Source organism: Hylobates moloch, unplaced genomic scaffold, assembly GCF_009828535.3.
Source record: "Hylobates moloch isolate HMO894 unplaced genomic scaffold, HMol_V3 SCAFFOLD_17, whole genome shotgun sequence".
Taxonomy (NCBI): Eukaryota; Metazoa; Chordata; class Mammalia; order Primates; family Hylobatidae; genus Hylobates; species Hylobates moloch.
Genome location: NW_026652292.1, coordinates 37,517,770 through 37,538,807, shown reverse-complemented (window position 1 = coordinate 37,538,807; position 21,038 = coordinate 37,517,770). Strand labels below are relative to the sequence as shown.

The 21,038-nt window shown below is 38.0% G+C and overlaps 1 protein-coding gene across 1 annotated transcript in view; it reads left to right on the top strand.

The window, feature by feature from the left end:
- The window catches only part of C6 (complement C6), a 118,311-nt gene that overhangs the window by 38,239 nt on the left and 59,034 nt on the right, over positions 1-21,038 (top strand). Inside the window, exons 2-4 of the mRNA XM_032135299.2 lie at positions 15,090-15,252; positions 16,629-16,785; positions 18,589-18,733. Of these exons, the coding sequence (XP_031991190.1) occupies positions 15,090-15,252; positions 16,629-16,785; positions 18,589-18,733 (465 nt within the window). The remainder of the gene's footprint in view (positions 1-15,089; positions 15,253-16,628; positions 16,786-18,588; positions 18,734-21,038) is intronic.

The window sequence follows — 21,038 nt, the reverse complement described above, 5'->3', positions numbered from 1 at the left end:
GTGAATAAAAACCTTTGGATAATGACAACAGTGGTAATTACAGCGAATATGATGAAAAGATAAGAGAATAAATGACTGCATAAACAAGGGAAGTTACGATTTCTGTGAATAGATGGATTTCTTATCATTTTTAGTACTTCTTAACATTCTTTTTCTTTTCTATCCAACTGCTATTACCATGAGGTGAAGTTCTTGAATCTTGAAAGAACTAACCAAAAGTATTCATCTTTGTATCTTAAGTCCCAGCATAATACCTGGTATATAATCAGTAAATATTTGTGAATTGAGTGAAATGGATGAATCAAGATACTGTTCCTCCTATGGCACTTTGAAGGGTGCTTTGCAAACCATAAAATGCTACCAAAATATTAGATTGTGATTTTCATTATAGTAGTGCTTTAGAAAAAGTATCTTAGTAACAGTATTCAAGATGTTTGGGACAACTGGAGGAAAATAAACAAACTAGAAAGCTGACCCAAGAGTCTAGGTACAACTTTTCTGACTTCAATGGGCTTTTTTTTTTTGCCTTTTCCCACAAACCTCTAAATTGGAATCCAACCTAAGTTTCTCTATAATCCTAGAAGGGGCAAAACTTGACAGAATTTTGGCTTTATTGTCTCAAACTAGATTTCTATTATTATGTTAGACCAATTTTAGATTTGGAGACTAAATCATAGCTCATTTTCTTTCCATTCCACAGAATCACCAAAGAGTTTATTCCATTTAATATCATCATTATGCATTGTTCAACAATTCAACAAACACATAAATAAAAGCAATTCTTAGAGCATTTTGCTATATGAAAGATTGTTACCTCTTATTGCCAAACACATGAGAATCTACATAGTGGAATTTAGCTAAGGGCACATTTGTAGAGGCATATTCAGCAATTTTCTCACAAACTCGTTGTGTGTAGACAACTCAATTCAATCAACATTGATTTAACTTTTATGTTTATCAAATATAAAGATAAATATTATTCAGGCTCAGTATAAAGGAACTTTGAATCTATTAAGTGGACTAAGAGTGGGCAATAATAAAGCAAACAATGATCATAATATCCGGCAATAGTAAGTGAGTTCCATATGAAAGGTAAAAAGAGATTCATACTTTTAAAGGGTGGAGGAATCATGTAGCATCTGATCTAAAGTGTGAAAATGATTGTGAAATATAGAAAAACTTTAAGAAGGAAAAACATTTGGAATGGCCCCCAAAGAAGAGGTACACAATACACTACATTTGGGATTGGGGAAGAAAAAGTTTCAAGGGAAAAATATAAGAGCTAGAGAAACCATAGGCCATTTTGAGGATCAGCAAGTTATCCAATTTGGCTAGATGGTGGACTATGCAAAATGAAGGAGAGAAAATGAGTCTAAAGGGTAATATAGAATAAAGTTGCTTAAAGTTTCCAATATTAGGGACTGGGACTCTGTAGCTAATTTGGTGGTTTCCTTAAAAGAATAACACTGAGATTTTGAATAGCGTTGTGCTACTGACAGGTGAACTCTAGAATATCCTTGCAGAGTAGATTAGAAGAAATTACAGGAGGAGTTCTAAAGCTCAGAGACCAGCTAAGCCACTGTTGCAATCTTCAAGGTATGGTTTCATAAGGGCTAGAAGTAGAACTGTAGCCATAGACATGATGGCAAGGTGGAAAAATAAGGAATGCATAGAAGAGATACTTCAAAGATAAAAGCTAAATAAAAGATAAAATTGCTTCATATATTTAGCATCTAAAAGGATAGGAGGAGTCAGGGAGTGAGGATGTGATCTCTGTGATATGATGTTTCTATTATCTGTGTGAACATTAGAATACTAAGACAGGTGGACTAGGAAGCAATCAATACAAAGGTGATCAATAACCCCATGGAAGTAGATGAAATCTCAAATGAAAGAAAAGGGGTGAGGATAAAATCCTAATTAGGTGTAGGAAGAGAATCATAGAGGAAGACAGAAGAGAAATTTCCTAAGTGTTCAGAGAAACACATGTATTATATTTTGTCCAGGAAGCCAATAGTGGATTTAGAAGAGGTCATTCAGTTTGGTAATTAGGAGGTTAATGGTGGTCATTGAGAGAATAGTTGGTGTAGGCTGGTTGTAATTATCACATAGATTTCAGAGTGAAGTGAATGAGGAGTAGATGGCAAAACATCAAATGCAGTCAATTTAGACTATCTTTCTAATAATTTTAGTACGAAAGAGAAGACACAAAGAGTGTGGAAGCCTGAGGTCCAAAATACCTTCTGTTTCCTCCATATTTGAGACTTTTGATCTATGATTCCCCAGTTGAAATAGTTCAATTTGCCATTTCACTTTATCCACTCACATATTGACTGATAAAGCACACTCTGAAGAGTTTTTGAAATAGATGGGGTCATTAGCCTTGGCTCTAATGAGAAATTATAGTAGTTTTGCTATAATGATAAGTTGGCATGTGAATACTTAGCATGTGAAAAAGCCTTCAGATAGCAGCTTCCATTGTTCATTATTTTATATTTGTGGTTATTTTCTTGGCAGAAAATACCATTTGGCTATGAATCTATTATCATTAAAAGAGGAATAATGGTTTTTAACAGAATATATATTCTCCTTCTGGTAAAATGATAATTGCTGCATCGTAACTCTCCATGTCCTGGCCCTCATTTTCTCCTGCACCCTTCTGGGTTTTTTACAATTATATGCTTTCTACTGATCAGTCAATAGCAACTATCTACCTTATGAAAATAGGAGATTTTGTGTGAGAAGGTCTTCTGTGTCACCAACCAAAACTTTAGAAGGCCTGCAGTTGCTGAAGCAACTCAGCCAGTGCCAGTAGACTTCATAGCAGACTTTGTTTTTCAGCAGCACACATCTATATTGTTTAGAGAACACCTATATTCTTTGCATGCACAGAGTCAGACCTGAGCACAACTTCACACAAGTATTCAATTCCTAGCTCTGAAACAATCACCTACTCATCAGTCCCAAGTAGGCTACTTCCACTTCCCAAAGCCACTGGACACTGTGTTGTATGTATCAGACCAGAAATATCTCCCTCTGGGTTGCAACATTTCCTATAAGGGCCGGACGGTAAATATTTTGGGATTTCAGGCTAGAGAGTCTCTGTTGCCAGCTCCTTAACTCTACCATTGTAGCACAAAAGCAACCATAAACAATGGCCAATTGTGTGACTTTATTCCTATAAAATGTTATTTACAAAAACAGGCATCAGGCTAGTTTACCAATCCCTGATCTAGAAAAAGGACTCATGAGTGGAATATGTCATTTAACCTTCCAAAAGAACCCAAGATGGAGAACCCAAGTACATTGTTGAAAAGATTCTAGATTCTTATTTGGTGCTGGGTCAATTCTAGTGTTCGGATCACAGACATTTGCATTCCATCTCAAGGATTTCCCCTTACCATCCTTAATTCTCTCCACCTGTGTTTTTCCAGTGCCACAGCGTACAATCTTACTTCTCTGTCCTCCTCATAGCCCACATTACAAATAAAGTCCTCTTTAAGCTCATCCTACTGGCACCTAACTTTGCATCTCTCTCTATTATGACTTCCAGTATTTGCCTTTAGCTCCAAACACCTTGAACTCAGGACAAATGAATTTTATTTTAGGGCCTCAAAGACCAATTAAAGAAAGAAGTACGCAAATTAAATGACATATATTCTTGTCCAGTCACCAAATATTTCTTTTCCTATTTATCTTCTCAGGTAATCAAGGGCGAAGCTGTTATCCCAGCCCCAAACTAGCTTCAACACTGGTCTGCAGCACACCACTCTACTTTCCTCTTTAGGCTCAAATTTCAATCTTTAAAATCTCAATATAGTATAAGAGAGAGAAAAAAGACTGGAAATCAGATCATCTGTATTCTGGTTCTGACTTACTCTGGCCTTGGGAAAGTTACTACCATGTATGTTAAACTATGTGACCTTTGAGTGGTGGGTTCCCAGCTGTGCTTCAAGTAATCTTTAGACTTGCTGAGATCATCATTTCCCACCATGTGATAGAAATTTAACCTGTCTAAAGAATATTTGTTTTAGTTGTTTTCTACTGCTTTGAAAAAAGTTTGAAAAACACTTGTTTTACAAATGAGGGACCAGTGTTCCAATGAGGTATAGTGATTTATTGAAGCTCACATAGCTGGTAGCTGCTTAGTGCAGAAATAAGACTAGAATATGTATCCCCATTCTCAGCCCCTATAGTTTTTTTCTTTTCTATTGCACTGTTTTGTTCTGCTTCACCTTAGGATGAAATCCATTTTAGTCAATCTCAAGTTAAATTGCAACCATTTCAGAGAAGCATAATCATCATTACATATAAAGAGCCCATTTCATCATTGCTATTTTAATTCTTTCCAAATTAAATTTTCTGTTTGGTTTTGCTGGTATATAGAAACACTTTTTCCTATAATAAACTTGTGTCAATTAATCATACTAAATTCATTTATTAATTCTAATGTTTGTAGATTCTTTTGAATTTTCTACATACACAATCACATTGTCTACAAATAACATTTCTTAAATAGTTACCAATACATATTCTATAATCAAAAGCTAAGAATCTATACATTGCTATGGGGGGCAGCAATTTTAAGCAATTAATCTAAAGCATTCTTTAAAATGGAAAGAGAGATTTCTATGCAGTAGCAATAGCTACTACAATAGCCCTTGAATTGAAAACTCACTGAAAATTCCGGACTCTGTGTAACATCCAATACCCAGAGTTTCAGGGTTACTACTGATTGGTGTAATCATTTGCAAAGTTCAAGTTCCAGAGAACATTTACTTTGACAACACTCTAGGTGTTGCTAGGCTCTGGGATATGACAGCATTGCCCCGTGTTAGCTAGCAATAAGAAAAGAAGCTTTGTTTGGATTAACATATATACGCTCTTCATTGTGCATACCTATTTTTTCCTCAATAATTTGCAGGTTAGGTCCGAGGACACCATAAACTCTGCTTAAAGGTGAGTAATATGATGATTTCATTTTCAATCTTAATATTTCAAAATTGTTAATCATGTTTCCAACAAAATTACCATTTCATACATAAAAATACGTAACTCAGACTATAACCATTTCTTTGATTTTCTTTTTCATAATTGCTTTGTTTAAATCTGAAAAGAACCAGAGGTCATTTTTTTTTTAAACAAATGTCATTCCAGAGGACATTTGAGATCAAGTTTCTCTATGAGTTAAATTAGTTAAAAGTAAAGCAAACATACTCTTTAGCCAAGGTCAGTCATGCACCTGGACTACCCAGCTTACCTTGGCGATATAAAGTTAGAAAGATAGAAAGGCTCATTTCTTCAGCCTCTGGGCATGCACAGAAAAAAATAATAAGAAATAAGAAATTCAGTAAGTTTACATGGAGATGTAAAGGAAGAACCTATAGCTGGGGATAAACTAGAGCATCCTCAGAAATCTTTTGGGTAAGAAATGCTGAACTGCCTTGCAGACAAATGGTTCATGTGAGTAAAATACCTTAGAAAGTGACAGGTTAGAATAAGATGGGCTTCATTTTAATTGAAATTCTCTAAATGCTCATAAAGCTATCATCAATGGTTCAATGGGATCACTGATTTTCAGAAAACTCAAGAGGGGATGGCAACTATGAGAAAACTGAAGAATTTCTGCTCTTCTACTATGGCACTGAAGTGGAAGATTTTTTTTGTATCTTCCTCTATTCACCGAACATTCTTTTATTCTATGTTTGTATGAAAATTGTACAGTAATGGGTAAAATGCCTGCATGTAATTTTAGATATCTCCAGAATGCCTAGAGATGTGGAAATTAATAAATAAGAAACCTTATAATACAATATGCCAGGCCATCATAACAAAAAAATTCAGAGAAGTAATTATTTTTATTTGAATAAAAATTGTTGCTGGGTTGGTGGTTCATGCTTGTAATCCCAGCACTTCAGGAGGCCGAGGCAGGTGAATCACGAGGTCAGGAGTTCAAGACCAGCCTGGCCAAAATGGTGAAACCCCGAGTCCACTAAAAATACAAAAATTAGCTGGGTGTGGTGGCAGGCTCCTGTAATCCCAGCTACTCGGGAGGCTGAGGCAGAGAATTGCTTGAACCCAGGAGGCTGAGGTTATTGTGAGCTGAGATCCTGCCACTGCAGTCCAGCCTGGGTGACATAACGAAACTCTATCTCAAAAAAATAAATAAAAATAAAATTGTTTTAACATAAAACAATTTGTATTCCTAACAATAGAATATTAAAAAAGAAAAGCTACCAGTTAGCTCTTTCATCAGTACCTCATCAAATAAGTTTTAATGTTACTATCTTAATTCATATCAGGCTCCATATTGCCTCAGAACAGTTATAGCTTAAAGAGTGGTCAGAATATTTTATAAGGGTTCTGTTTCTGCAGTTTTTGATGTTAATGGGAATAAAACTCACCCATACCTTTCAAGCTTTTGGAAGTTAAAAGATAGTGTCTGCTGAGAACTGAGAACTAGTAATCTTCTGCAATTTAACTTCTCCAAATTATTTACATGAAAATTTCACAGAAGCTTCAGGAATTTGTTTTCTCTACAATTGAGAGAAATATTCTGGAAGATATCTGTCTTGTCCAACATCTAATAAGAAAAAAAAATAAATAACAAAGTATCTATTTAGTTTTTCTTGCTGAAAAGATCCCTGTATGAGAAGATTCCAATTTTGGCAGTGGGGCGCAAGGATGAAGGGTATAGGGGAGTGGCTTCTCTAGTCTATCTAGTGGTTGAAAGGAAAGCTTCACATTATTTGGGAGCCTCAGCTCCCAAATGTTTGGGACTCACATTATATTATATGTCTGATCACAACTTAAATTCTATCTATCTGGCTACTCTTGTCCCAATACCCTGTGATTCTGTGTTGCTGAGGAAAACCAGGAAAAGCGAGTTACTTACAGACGAACTAGAATCAGCTTGCAAGTGGAATGGTAAAAAAAAGCCCCTCTTTTTTTTTATTATACTTTTAAGTTCTAGGGTACATGTGCACAACGTCCAGGTTTGTTACATATGTATACATGTGCCATGTTGGTGTGCTGCACCCATTAACTCATCATTTACATTAGGTATATCTCCTAATGCTTTCCCTCCCCCCTCCCCCCACCCCACTACAGGCCCCACTGTGTGATGTTCCCCACCCTGTGTCCAAGTGTTCTCATTGTTCAATTCCCACCTATGAGTGAGAACATGCCATGTTTGGTTTTCGGTCCTTGCAATAGTTTGCTCAGAATGATGGTTTCCAGTTTCATCCATGTCCCTACAAAGGACATGAACTCATGATTTTTCATGGCTACATAGTATTCCATGGTGTATATGTGCCACATTGTCTTAATCCAGTCTATCATTGATGGACATTTGTGTTGGTTCCAAGTCTTTGCTATTGTGAATAGTGCTGCAATAAACATATGTGTGTATGTGTCTTTATAGCAGCATAATTTATAATCCTTTGGGTATATACCCAGTAATGGGATGGCTGGGTCAAATGGTATTTCTAGTTCTAGATCCTGAAGGAATCACCACATTGTCTTCCACAATGGTTGAACTAGTTTACAGTCCCACCAACAGTGTAAAAGTGTTCCTATTTCTCCACATCCTCTCCAGCACCTGTTGTTTCCTGACTTTTTAATGATAGCTATTGTAACTGGTGTGAGATGGTGTCTCATTGTGGTTTTGATTGGCATTTCTCTGATGGCCAGTGATGATGAGCGTTTTTTCATGTCTCTGTTGGCTGCATAAATATCTTCTTCTGAGAAGACATTTCTCAAATGTCAAGTGTCTGTTCATATCCTTTGCCCACTTTTTGATGGGGTTGTTTGATTTATTCTTGTAAATTTGAGTTCGTTGTAGATTCTGGATATTAGCCCTTTGTCAGATGGGTGGATTGTAAAGATTTTCTCCCATTCTGTAGTTTGCCTGTTCACTCTGATGGTAGTTTCTTTTGCTGTGCAGAAACTCTTTAGTTTAATTAGATCCCATTTGTCAATTTTGGCTTTTGTTGCCATTGTTTTTGGTGTTTTAGTCATGAAGTCCTTGCCCATGCCTATGGCCTGAATGGTATTGCCTAGGTTTTCTTCTAGGGTTTTTATGGTTTTAGGTTTAGCATTTAAGTCTTTAATCCATCTTGAAGTAATTTTTGTATAAGGTTCAAGGAAGGGATCCAGTTTCAGCTTTCTACATATGGCTAGCCAGTTTTCCCAACATCATTTATTAAATAAAGAATCCTTTCCCCATTGCTTGTTTTTGTCAGATTTGTCAAAGATCAGATGGCTGTAGATGTGTGGTATTATTTCTGAGGGCTCTGTTCTGTTCCATTGGTCTATCTCTGTTTTGGTACCAGTACCATACTGTTTTGGTTACTGTAGCCTTGTAGTATAGTTTGAAGTCAGGTAGCTTGATGCCTCCAGCTGTGTTCTTTTGGCTTTGGATTGTCTTGGCAATGTGGGTTCTTTTTGGTACCATATGAGCTTTAAAGTAGTTTTTTCCAATTCTGTGAAGAAAGTCATTGATAGCTTGATGGGGATGGCATTGAATCTATAAATTACTTTGTGCAGTATGGCCATTTTCACGATATTGATTCTTCCTATCCATGAGCATGGAATGTTCTTCCATTTGTTTGTGTCCTCTTTTATTTCATTGAGTAGTGGTTTGTAGTTCTCCTTGAAGAGATCCTTCACATCCCTTGTAAGTTGGATTCCTAGGTATTTTATTCGCTTTGAAGCAATTGTGAATGGGAGTTCACCATGATTTGGCTCTCTGTTTGTCTATTATTGGTGTATAGGAATGCTTGTGATTTTTGCACATTGATTTTGTATCCTGAGACTTTGCTGAAGTTGCTAATCAGCTTAAGGATATTTTGGGCTGAGATGATGAGATTTTCTAAATATACAATCATGTCATCTGCAAACAGAGACACTTTCATTTCCACTTTTCCTAATCGAATGAACTTCATTTCCTTCTCCTGCCTGATTGCCCTGGCCAGAACTTCCAACACTATGTTGAACAGGGGTGGTGATAGAGGGAATCCTTGTCTTGTGCCAGTTTTCAAGGGGAATGCTTCCAGTTTTTGCCCATTCAGTATGATACTGGCTGTGGATTTGTCATAAATAGCTCTTATTATTTTGAGACACATCCCATCAATACCTAGTTTATTGAGAGTTTTTAGCATGAAGGGCTGTTGAATTTTGTCGAAGGCCTTTTCTGCATCTATTGAGATATTCATGTGGTTTTTGTCTTTGGTTCTGTTTCTATGATGGATTACATTTATTGGTTTGCATAAGTTGAACCAGACTTGCATCCCAGGGGTGAAGCCAACCTGATTGTGGTGGATAAGCTTTTTGATGTGCTGCTGGATTTGGTTTGCCAGTATTTTATTGAGGATTTTTGCATCGATGTTCATCAGGGATATTGATCTAAAATTCTCTTTTTTTGTTGTGTCTCTGCCAGGCTTTGGTATCAAGATGATGCTGGGCTCATAAAATGAGTTAGGGAGGATTCCCTCTTTTTCTATTCATTGGAATAGTTTCAGAAGGAATGGTACCAGCTCCTCCTTATACCTCTGGTAGAATTTGGCTGTGAACCCGTCTGGTCCTGGACTTTTTTTGGTTGGTAAGCTATTAATTATTGCCGCAATTTCAGAGCCTGTTATTGGTTTATTCAGGGATTCAACTTCTTCCTGGTTTACTCTTGGGAGGGTGTATGTGTCCAGGAATTTATCCATTTCTTCTAGATTTTCTAGTTTATTTGTGTAGAGGTGTTTATAGTATTCCCTGATGGTAGTTTGTATTTCTGTGGGATTGGTAGTGATATCCCCTTCATAATTTTTTATTGCATCTATTTGAGTATTCTCTCTTTTCTTCTTTATTAGTCTTGCTAGTGATCTATCAGTTTTGTTGATCTTTTCAAAAAACCAGCTCCTGGATTCATTGATTTTTTGAAGGGCTTTTTTCTCTATATATCCTTCAGTTCTGCTCTGATCTGAGTTATTTCTTGCCTTCTGCTAGCTTTTGAATGTGTTTGCTCTTGCTTTTCTAGTTCTTTTAATTGTGATGTTAAAGTGTCAATTTTAGATCTTTCCTGCTTTCTCTTGTGGGCATTTGGTGCTATAAATTTCCCTCTACACACTGCTTTGAATGTGTCCCAGAGGTTCTTGTATGTTGTGTCTTTGCTCTCACTGGTTTCAAAGAACATCTTTATTTTTGCCTTCATTTCGTTATGTACCCAGTAGTCATTCAGGAGCAGGTTCTTCAGTTTCCATGTAGTTGAGCAGTTTTGAGTGAGTTTCTTAATCCTGAGTTCTAGTTTGATTGCACTGTGATCTGAGAGACAGTTTGTTATAATTTCTGTTCTTCTACATTTGCTGAGGAGTGCTTTACTTCCAACTATGTGGTCAATTTTGGAATAAGTGCAATGTGGTGCTGAGAAGAATGTATATTCTGTTGATTCGTAGTGGAGAGTTCTGTAGATGTCTATTAGGTCTGCTTGGTGCAGAGCTGAGTTCAATTCCTGGATATCCTTGTTAACTTTCTGTCCTGTTGATCTGTCTCATGTTGACAGTGGGGTGTTAAAATCTCCCATTATTATTGTGTGGGAGTCTAAGTCTCCTTGTAAATCTCTAAGGACTTGCTTTATGAATCTCAGTGCTCCTATATTGAGTGCATATATATTTAGGAGAGTTAGTTCTTCTTGTTGAATTGATCCCTTTACCATTATGTAATGGCCTTCTTTGTCTCTTTTGATCTTTGTTGGTTTAAAGTCTATTTTATCAGAGACTAGGACTGCAACCCCTGCCTTTTTTTTGTTTTCTGTTTGCTTGATAGATCTTCCTCCATCCCTTTATTTTGAGCCTATGTGTGTCTCTGCATGTGAGATGGGTCTCCTGAATACAGCACGCTGATGGATCTTGACTCTTTATCCAATTTGCCAGTCTATGTCTTTTAATTGGAGCATTTAGCCCATTTACATTTAGGGTTAATATTGTTATGTGTGAATTTGATCCTGTCATTATGATGTTAGCTGGTTATTTTTCCCATTAGTTAATGCAGTTTCTTCCTAGCATCGATGGTCTTTACAATTTGGCATGTTTTTGCGGTGGCTGGTACCAGTTGTTCCTTTCTATGTTTAATGCTTCCTTCAGGAGCTCTTGTAAGGCAGGCCTGGTGGTGACAAAAATCTCTCAGCATTTCCTTTTCTGTAAAGTATTTTATTTTTCCTTCACTTATGAAGCTTAGTTTGGCTGGATATGAAATTCTGGGTTGAAAATTCTTTTCTTTAAGAATGTTGAATATTGGCCCTTACTCTCTTCTGGCTTGTAGAGTTTCTGCTGAGAGATCTGCTGCTAGTCTGATGGGCTTCCCTTTGCAGGTAGCCTGACCTTTCTCTCTGGCTGCCCTTAACATTTTTTCCTTCATTTCAACTTTGGTGTATCTGACAATTATGTGTCTTGGAGTTGCTCATCTCGAGGAGCATCTTTGTGGCATTCTCTGTATTTCCTGAAGTTGAATGTTGGCCTGCCTTTCTAGGTTGGGGAAGTTCTCCTGGATAATATCCTGCAGAGTGTTTTCCAACTTGGTTCCATTCTCCCCGTCACTTTCAGGTACACCAATCAGACGTAGATTTGGTCTTTTCATATAGTCCCATATTTCTTGGAGGCTTTGTTCATTTCTTTTTACTCTTTTTTCTCTAAACTTCTCTTCCCACTTCATTTCATTCATTTGATCTTCAATCACTGAAACCCTTTCTTCCATGTGATTGAATCGGCTACTGAAGCTTGTGCATGCGTCATGTAGTTCTCGTGCCATGGTTTTCAGCTCCATCAGGTCATTTAAGGTCTTCTCTATGCTGTTTATTCTAGTTAGCCATTCATCTAATCTTTTTTCAAGGTTTCTAGCCTCTTTGCAATGGATTCGAACATCCTCCTTTAGCTCAGAGAAGTCTGTTATTACCGATCATCTGAAGCCTTCTTCTCTCAGCTGGTCAAAGTCATTCTCTGTCCAGCTTTGTTCTGTTGCGTGCGAGGAGCTGCATTCCTTTGGAGGAGAAGAGGTGTTCTGATTTTTAGAATTTCCAGCTTTTCTGCTCTGGTTTCTCCCCATCTTTGTGGTTTTATCTACCTTTGGTCTTTGATGTTGGTGACATACAGATGGGGTTTTGGTGTGGATGTCCTTTATGTTTGTTAGTTTTCTTTCTAACAGTCAGGACCCTCAGATGCAGGTCTGTTGGAGTTTGCTGGAGGTCCACTCCTGACCTGTTTGCCTGGGTATTACCAGCGGAGGCTGTAGAACAGCACATGCTGCAGAACAGCAAATGTTGCTGCCTGATCCTTCCTCTGGAAGCTTCGTCTCAGAGGGGCACCCAGCTGTATGAGGTGTCAATTGGCCCCTACTGGGAGGTGTCTCCCAGTTAGGCTACTCAGGGGTCAGGGACCCACTTGAGGAGGCAGTCTGTCCGTTCTCAGGTCTCAAACTCCATGCTGGGAGAACCACTACTCTTTTCAAGGCTGTCAGACAGGGACGTTTAGGTCTGCAGAAGTTTCTGCTGCCTTTTGGTCAGCTATGCCCTGCCCCAAGAGGTGGAGTCTACAAAGGCAGGCAGGCCTCCTTGAGCTGTGGTGGGCTCCACCCAGTTCGAGATTCCCAGCCCCTTTGTTTACCTACTCAAGCCTCAGCAAAGGTGGGCGCCCCTCCCCCAGCCTCGCTGTGCCATGCAGTTTGATCTCAGACTGCTGTGCTAGCAGTGAGAGCGGCTCCGTGGGTGTGGGACCCTCCAAGCCAGGTGCAGAATATAAGCTCCTGGTGTGCAATTTGCTAAGACCGTTGGAAAAGTGCCATATTAGGGTGGGAGTGTCCTGATTTTCCAGGTGCTGTCTGTCATGGCTTCCCTTGGCTAGAAAAGGGAATTCCCCACTCCCTTGCACATTCCAGGTGAGGCGATGCCCCGCCCTTCTTCAGCTCACACTCCGTGGACTGCACCCACTGTCCGACAAGCCCCAGTGAGATGAACCCAGTACCTCAGTTGGAAATGCAGAAACCACCCATCTTCTGTGTCACTCACACTGGGAGCTGTAGACTGGAAATGTTCTTATTTGGCCATCTTGAATAATGCCCAAAAGCCCCTCATTTTTATGACTGAAATAGTCTAGGGCTGTAGTAGCATATCTATGAGTTGGAGTAAAAAGCTTGGGTAAAAAGCATAGGTAGTATTTTAAGTTTCTTTCTACCCTCCCAGACAGTGATAAAGGCTTCTATTTCTTTGTGTCTCATTCAATGTCTAGCAGCATACAATGAATACCCAAATGTGTGTTCATTCCATTTTAAATTGAAAGACATATTCAGCCATACGTCAATGGATTTGGTTACTTCTATTCTGGCATTTTTCTTTGAGCTTGTAGAAGAGTTTAAAAAGCTTACTGATAATCCCAGCACTTTGGGAGGCCAAGGTTGGCTGATCACGAGGTCAGGAGATCGAGACAATCCTGGCTATCACAGTGAAACCCCGTCTCTACTAAAAATACAAAACATTAGCTGGGTGTGGTGGTGAGCACCTGTAGTCCCACCTCCTCGGGAGGCTGAGGCAGGAGAATGGCGTGAACCTGGGGGGCAGAGCTTGCAGTGAGCTGAGATCACACCACTGCACTCCAGCCTGGGTGACAGAGTGAGGCTCCATCTCAAAAAAAAAAAAAAAAAAAGCTTACTGATTTATTAACAAGAAATACCCTAGTTTCTGAATATACTGAAGAGACAATTTTTATATCTGATCTCAAGCTCTTGGCTTAAACCAAGATTTATCAAATGATGAACCCCATTTATTTTTACCGAGGTATCTTTTTATCAAAACTAAGAAACGTAAACTAACCACATTGAAATATAATCAGAAACTCATCCTCTGAGACATGAGAGAGCCATATTTTAGCAGGGCAATTTGGAAATATCTATTAAAAATGTGTGACCGACAGCTACTGTTAAATTTGTAGCATTCTTAAAAGTTAATACTAATTTGAAAAGCTAGTATTTATTAAGTGATGATTCTATGCCAATAATTGTTCTAAGCAGTTTACATAAACCTTTTTACTGAATCCTAACAAAAGCTTTATGAGATAGGTATTACTCTTATTTTATAGATAGTGAAACTGAGACAGAAAAATTAGGTGAATGGCATTTAACTTTTTAAAGTAAAAGTTACTACTATATTAATTACAGTAGAATTATTGATATATACATATATTAATAATGTTGCATGTTTCATTAGGGATATAACGATCAAACTGGCAATAACAGGGGGTGGGTATGGTTTTGCAAATAACTCATGGATCTTCAAGACCATAAGTGGGAACCACTGGTCAAAGATTTTTCTGCTCAATCTGTTGTGGCCTGAGTGGTGGAGCTCCAGGCATCTTGATGCTCCAGTAACACAGTACTTAGGATTGTTAGAAACTCAGTGAAGGGCTACACCTCATTCAAGAACCAGGGTTCGTGAGCTCCTACTTGACCTGCAGCCTCAACACTATTGCACTGCCTTGAGCCTCATTTTATCTCCATAAAATAAAGGAGTTTGACCTGGAGGTTTCAAAGATCCTTACCAGCTCTTATTTCTCTGAATTTATATGGAGTCAGTGAACGTTCTCTTTAGCAGGTTTCCAGCATGTCAGGAAATGAAAAAGAGCTTCCAGAAGAATGATCCAAACTTCTTTCCCAGTCCCAGAAAAGTAGGAACAGCTGAAATGTACTTGAGGCTATTGCTCACACAAAAGGAGCAGGTGTTTTGAGAAGGATAAGATTGTATAAGTCTAAAATACTTTCTGGAACGAAATGGATTACAAATACATGCTACATACTTTGTCTTGTAGCCTATCACTAACCGTTTGAAGAAACTTACTAGTACTGGAGGTTGTGCCTATGGTAATCTCCACCCTTAAAATCTTTAAAAATAGGATTTGTACTCATGAGCATGTGAATTTGTAGGTGTTGACTTGCCTTAAGGAAGGCAGAAAAATGCATATATTTTCTAAAATCACATTTGAATCTACGACTCAGGATGACTTGTGAAGGTTTACCCTCAAAAAAGCATTTGATATGTGGTATATATTCTTTCATTTTAGGGCCCGGAGGCTCTCAAGGCATGGCCAGACGCTCTGTTTTATACTTCATCCTGCTGAGTGCTCTGATCAACAAGGGCCAAGCCTGCTTCTGTGATCACTACCCATGGACTCAGTGGTCCAGCTGCTCAAAAACTTGCAATTCTGGAACCCAAAGCAGACACAGGTGGGTGTGAGCTTTGTGGCTTTTCTTTGTGCCCTGGAAGGATTCAAGGATGAAGTCAGCAACATCAGGAGTGCCACACTAAGCAATGGGAAAAAATATATATATATCAAAGTAAGAACTTACAAATTTGGATGAAATTTGAAGTCTTTCTCTTATGAGGTTGAAAGGAAGTCTACTTTTGTTCTCTCTACAAGAACGAGAGGTTTCAAAGAAATTTAATTAAGAATCTGTGCAACACTTTCAGTTGGCTATTTAACTTGCTTAGAATCACTACCCAAGCTTTTTTTCAATCAGCATACAACTCTGCTTGCCTACAGTTAGTTAATTATAGAGAATTTTCTACTCATTAAATCGAGTCTAACAGGACCTCAATTGAGCAGAACTGCTAGCTATTAGCTTGATTGTTGGCATATACAAAATGGCAACACAAAAACTGTTCTTTCTTGATACATTTAATAATTCAGTCTTTTCACCAATTCAGACTTCTCGTCCCCCACAGTTTCTTTAACTCTGTTAAATGTTTCTGTACCATGGAGATGCTCACATGTTAGGGGAGAAAAGCATATATTTAATGTGTTTTAACCATTACAGAATTTTTTACGATCCTTATTTTAGAAAACTATGTTTACATATGTAGTGTGAATCTCATTAAAATTACCAATTGACTTCCCTAATAAACCATCTACTACACATGTGAGAACAGATTTTTTTACAATATTCCTCTATTCAAGAGTCCTTCAGTAGCTCCCTGCTGCCTACAAAGAACAGCAAATATTCCTGGCCAGTCACACAAGCTCCTCCCTGAAGAGCTACCTGGACATGCTCTCTTCTGCCTCAAATCTTTGCACATGTCGCTTCCTCCAAATTCCCTTCCCTCTGTTACCTGAAGAATTCATGTAAATTATTCGGGATGTTTCTCTCATGTCACTTTCTCTTCGAATCTTTAGCCCCACAGCACCCTGTGTTGTCCTCCTCCAAGTAATTTGCAGGATCTTTCTCTCCTTTCATCTTTCCTTGCCTTCCAGTCCATTCGAGGAGCTCCAGCATGGCTGGCTTCATGGTGTAACATGTGCAGTCACACAGGCCCCATACTTAGAAGGGCTTCATGCTTGGCTTAATGATCTGCCACTGCTGTCTTGAAGTTCTTAGTTTTGAGCAAGAGGTTTCCCATTTCCATTTTATGCTGAGCCTCACAAAGTATGTCCTGAGTTCTATTAAGTGGTGAGAACTGCATATATGCCAACCTGCCTAATTTTTCCGTGAAAATGTTCTTTCTTTTCTATTTATTGTAGTTAATGCTCAATGATACTTTGATTATGGAGCAGGATGTATGGTGAATACACTCATTCTAAGCAACTTCTTCTTCATGGTTACAGACAAATAGTAGTAGATAAGTACTACCAGGAAAACTTTTGTGAACAGATTTGCAGCAAGCAGGAGACTAGAGAATGTAACTGGCAAAGATGCCCCATCAACTGCCTCCTGGGAGATTTTGGACCATGGTCAGACTGTGACCCTTGTGTTGAAAAACAGGTAGGCAACCATGGGCATTTCCAGGAAATACGAATCACAATAGAGGGCTCTGATTCCCTGACAGGCTTAACAGCATAGTAAAGCTGAATTACTTCGATTTCTGAAAATCAACTGTTCCAGCTTCCATTGAGGGAAAATTCCATTTATCACTTTTGTGGGGGTGGGAAAGGGGGTTTATTTTATGTATTTTACTGTCTTAAGAACACAAAAAGCAAATTTTGCTCCCATTATTGGTATTGTACTTACCCAGTTCTGAATTCCACTGCCTGGGCCTTCTGAGAATTCTGAAAGCAAAAGTGTATACAGATTGAGTAATCCTTATCCAAAATGTTGGAATCAGAAGTGTTTTGGATTTTGGATGTTCTGTGGATTCTGAAATATTTGCATATACATAATGTAGTAGCTTGGGGATGGGACACAGTCTAAACATGAAATTCATTTATGTTTCATATATACCTTATACATATAGCCTGAAGATAATTTATACAATATTTTTAAAATTTTGTTCATGAAACAAATTTATGATAAGTATTTACATATACAGTACTCCACTGTGGCATCATGTTGGCACTCAAAATTTTTTTTTTCTCTTTTTTTTTATGATTATACTTTAGGTTTTAGGGTACATGTGCACAATGTGCAGGTTTTTTACATATGTATCCATGTGCCATGTTGTTTTGCTGCACCCATTAACTCGTCATTTAGCATTAGGTATATCTCCTAATGCTGTCCTCTCCCTCCCCCCACCCCACAACAGTCCCCTGAGTGTGATGTTCCCCTTCCTGAAATTTTTAGATTTTGGAGCATTTTGGATTTTAGGTTTTCAAACTAGGTATGCTCAACTCTTACTAAAAAACAAACAAACAAACAAAAAAAACACAGGGTTTCAGGCCAAGGTTGTAAACCAGACAGAAATGAGGGAAATGAATCAAAACCTTCACTCCTTCACTCCTTGCCCTTCCTCTACATTCCCTCTCCTCACGGCAGCCCCTCAATTTGTTTATTGTTCCTAGTTGGAATATGTACCCACCACAAACTCATTCCTGTAAGGGCATCGGCCAATGTGAACCACAGTCAGGGCCGTGCTGAGCATTTACACAGCAGGGAAGAAAAAGAAACTCGTTTGTGGAACAGCTACTTTCTGAGGGGAAAGTCATCTTATTCAAACTTCACATCATATTGTGTTTCTCTACCCATTTTACAGATGAGAAAGTTATTGCTCATTTGGGGTTAAGTAATTTACCCAAGAATACACCCATTAATTAATAAATTGAATTTTTCTGACTTCAAAGTCAGTACTTTTTAGTCCTATCATATTTCTATTCTCCCTTGACTCACCGTCATCTTTTTAAAGTGTAGACTACATTAGCATTGGTTTTCACAGGGACTGTCTTATGCAAAAGAACCTCAAAATTATTTCACATTTATCCCTTCACACTATCTTTAAGATATAGAAAGGCTACTGTTATGGCCTGGAGGAATTTACTGTACTCAAGAGACTCTCAGCAAACATTTACACATTTTATTTTGAAAATGTATAAACCATATGGTTTCAGAGTTATAAGAAGCTTTAGAAACCTTTTTAACCCACTTCCTCATTTTACTGGTTGGGAAACAGAGGCCTACAGAGGTGATTATTTCCCTAAGGGAGCATAAAAATGGAATTGGAAGAATCATTAGTAAAATTTAAGAAATATTACCATAGGAAAAAATCACTACTGTGATTGAGAAACCCAGTTTTCTTAGATACATTTTGACCTTGACCCTGCCTCAGAGTTATATCTTTCTCTTCTTTCCTTTCAGTCTAAAGTTAGATCTGTCTTGCGTCCCAGTCAGTTTGGGGGACAGCCATGCACTGAGCCTCTGGTAGCCTTTCAACCATGCATTCCATCTAAGCTCTGCAAAATTGAAGAGGCTGACTGCAAGAATAAATTTCGCTGTGACAGTGGTAATGTATTTTTGTAAAATGTTCAGTCCCCACTAAAAATAACTTGACTTGACTAAATCAAAGTTACTCCAATTGACTAACAGTAGAATCCATCACAGAGAAATCCCACCACATTTTAAGCAGAGTGGAATGGGAGTGTTATGCTGCCAGTTCCCAAGATATTCCACTGTAAAATTATGGCTTTTCAGTTATACCATTTTGACCACTTACCTGATCTGCACAAATCTATAATCAGGATAATTTTAAAAGAAATGACATATTTTAAAAGATTTTTAATATAATTTATTATGACAAGAATATTAAGATACCATGTTGGAAGATGACTAGAGATGATGTAGAAAACTTTCTTGACCGGCTCTAAAATTAATTCCAAAAGAGTAAGTCAAAAGCACATGCACAAATGAGCATGGCTATGTTTCAATAAAATTTTCTTTACAAAAACAGGTGGCCATAGTTCAGGTCAGTTTTAGTCCACAGGCCATAGTTCATTGACCTCCTATCTAAACAGTCAACTTAAAGTTACAATAAAATTAAATTTCAGATGAATGAAGTCTCCATCATTTCTGTGAACTCTGAGATATCCTGAAAAGTAAAGTATTTATAACTAGATAGCAAATTTCCAATTCCATAGAAAATTGACCCAAGACCTTGGAACCCAAGTTTTCCCCTCTTACTCCCTGCCTCCTGCCTTCAGCTTTGCCAGCTTTTTCTGAATGTCAGACAGGAATGCTGGGGTGAGGGTTTTCCCCTACCCACCTCCACCCCAAACCTGGAATATGAGAGCAGGATGTGGGTAGGAAGATATACTTTGTGTCTACATAAATAAGGTTGTGTCACAAATTGACAAAAGAGGGAATCAGAGCAAAATCCAAATGACAATGACTGAGGATAATACAGACCTGATCATTATATCCAGAGTATCAAAATCAAGATCTAGAACCGAAGTATAACTATTTGAACCTTGAAAGGTGGTTTTTACTACATATAAGCAAAAAAGACTCTTATTCAGTAGATGATAAATCTATGAAAAATTACAAAGGAGCTGCATTCAGCCCAAAAATACTCAAAGTTTGAGAAGCCTTGAGATGCATCCATTGGTCACCAATTTATAATGAACAATTTTAGAAAGGTTAGCAGTGTAAGCACAGCTGATCGCCAGTTCATCAACAGTTATGTCCATAACCATTGATTTTCAAATAACTGTATTATGAAGATGTATCTATAATGGTTGGTAAGTGGCTGCTACTCCATACTCCCTGAGTAACCCATGCCCTGCTTCCCAGAGCCCAAAATCCCTAGATCTTTTCATGATCCAGGAACTGATTGGTAAATCCTTGTCACAGATATAGTTGGCATCCATTCTGACTGAGTGATGCCATAGCCTTTTGGTTGTTAAATATTCCATTGAAGATGGTATACTATTTTGCTCTCCTAAAAGCGTCTACTAATGCCACTGTCAATGGGAGTAAGAGGTTTATGAATGATTGTTTTTCTGACTCAAGATGATACTTGGCCTTCAATTAACAAAGAACTATCGCTCCTAAAAAGATTGACCATCTTGCCTTTCCTCCATTATGACTGATGTTCAGAGTCTCCCAAGAGTCACCAAGACTAAATGGATTATTTTGATGTATACGTGGATTTTTAAGAATTACTCATTATGTTAATTCCCATGCAATATACCAACTCTTCTTTCAGAGTCCTAATTTTAAGCATAAAAGACTAGAGAATTTGCAGCTGGTTTTAAAAAATAATACAGTATTGCAGTGACACACATCGCTTCCAATGGATAGGAAAAATGTGCAATTTCTAAATGATTGCATGGTTCCAAGTGTAAATGTACGCATGCCTGTGCTGGCTAAGCCTGCTGACTTCTGCAAATCCTGCAGTAATCAAACTGTCCTTTAATTTCTCATTCCTTCTTTGGTATAGAAGATATTTATGGCTTACAATATCTTTCCCCTTATGCTTTCTATTCCACAGAGTTTTTATGGCCTGGAACCATTCTCACCCATGTCACATCAGGCCTATTCCTAAACATCCCTCAACAGGTATCCTCTTCCCTTCATCCCTGCCCTTGCTAATGGACTCTCTAAGATATCTCTATAAGTACAAAATGGATAGAATTTCTTGTATTCTCACAAATCTGGTACTCTGCTCACAAAGCTATGCTAATGAGAACTATACTCTACATGCGTATCCCTCCTTCTGTCTAATAAAGTGTGATTTTAGTGTATCCATATCAAAAATAAACCTTTGCTTAAATTTGTAAGTGCTAGGTTCAAAACTTTTTAAAAAATGTAAT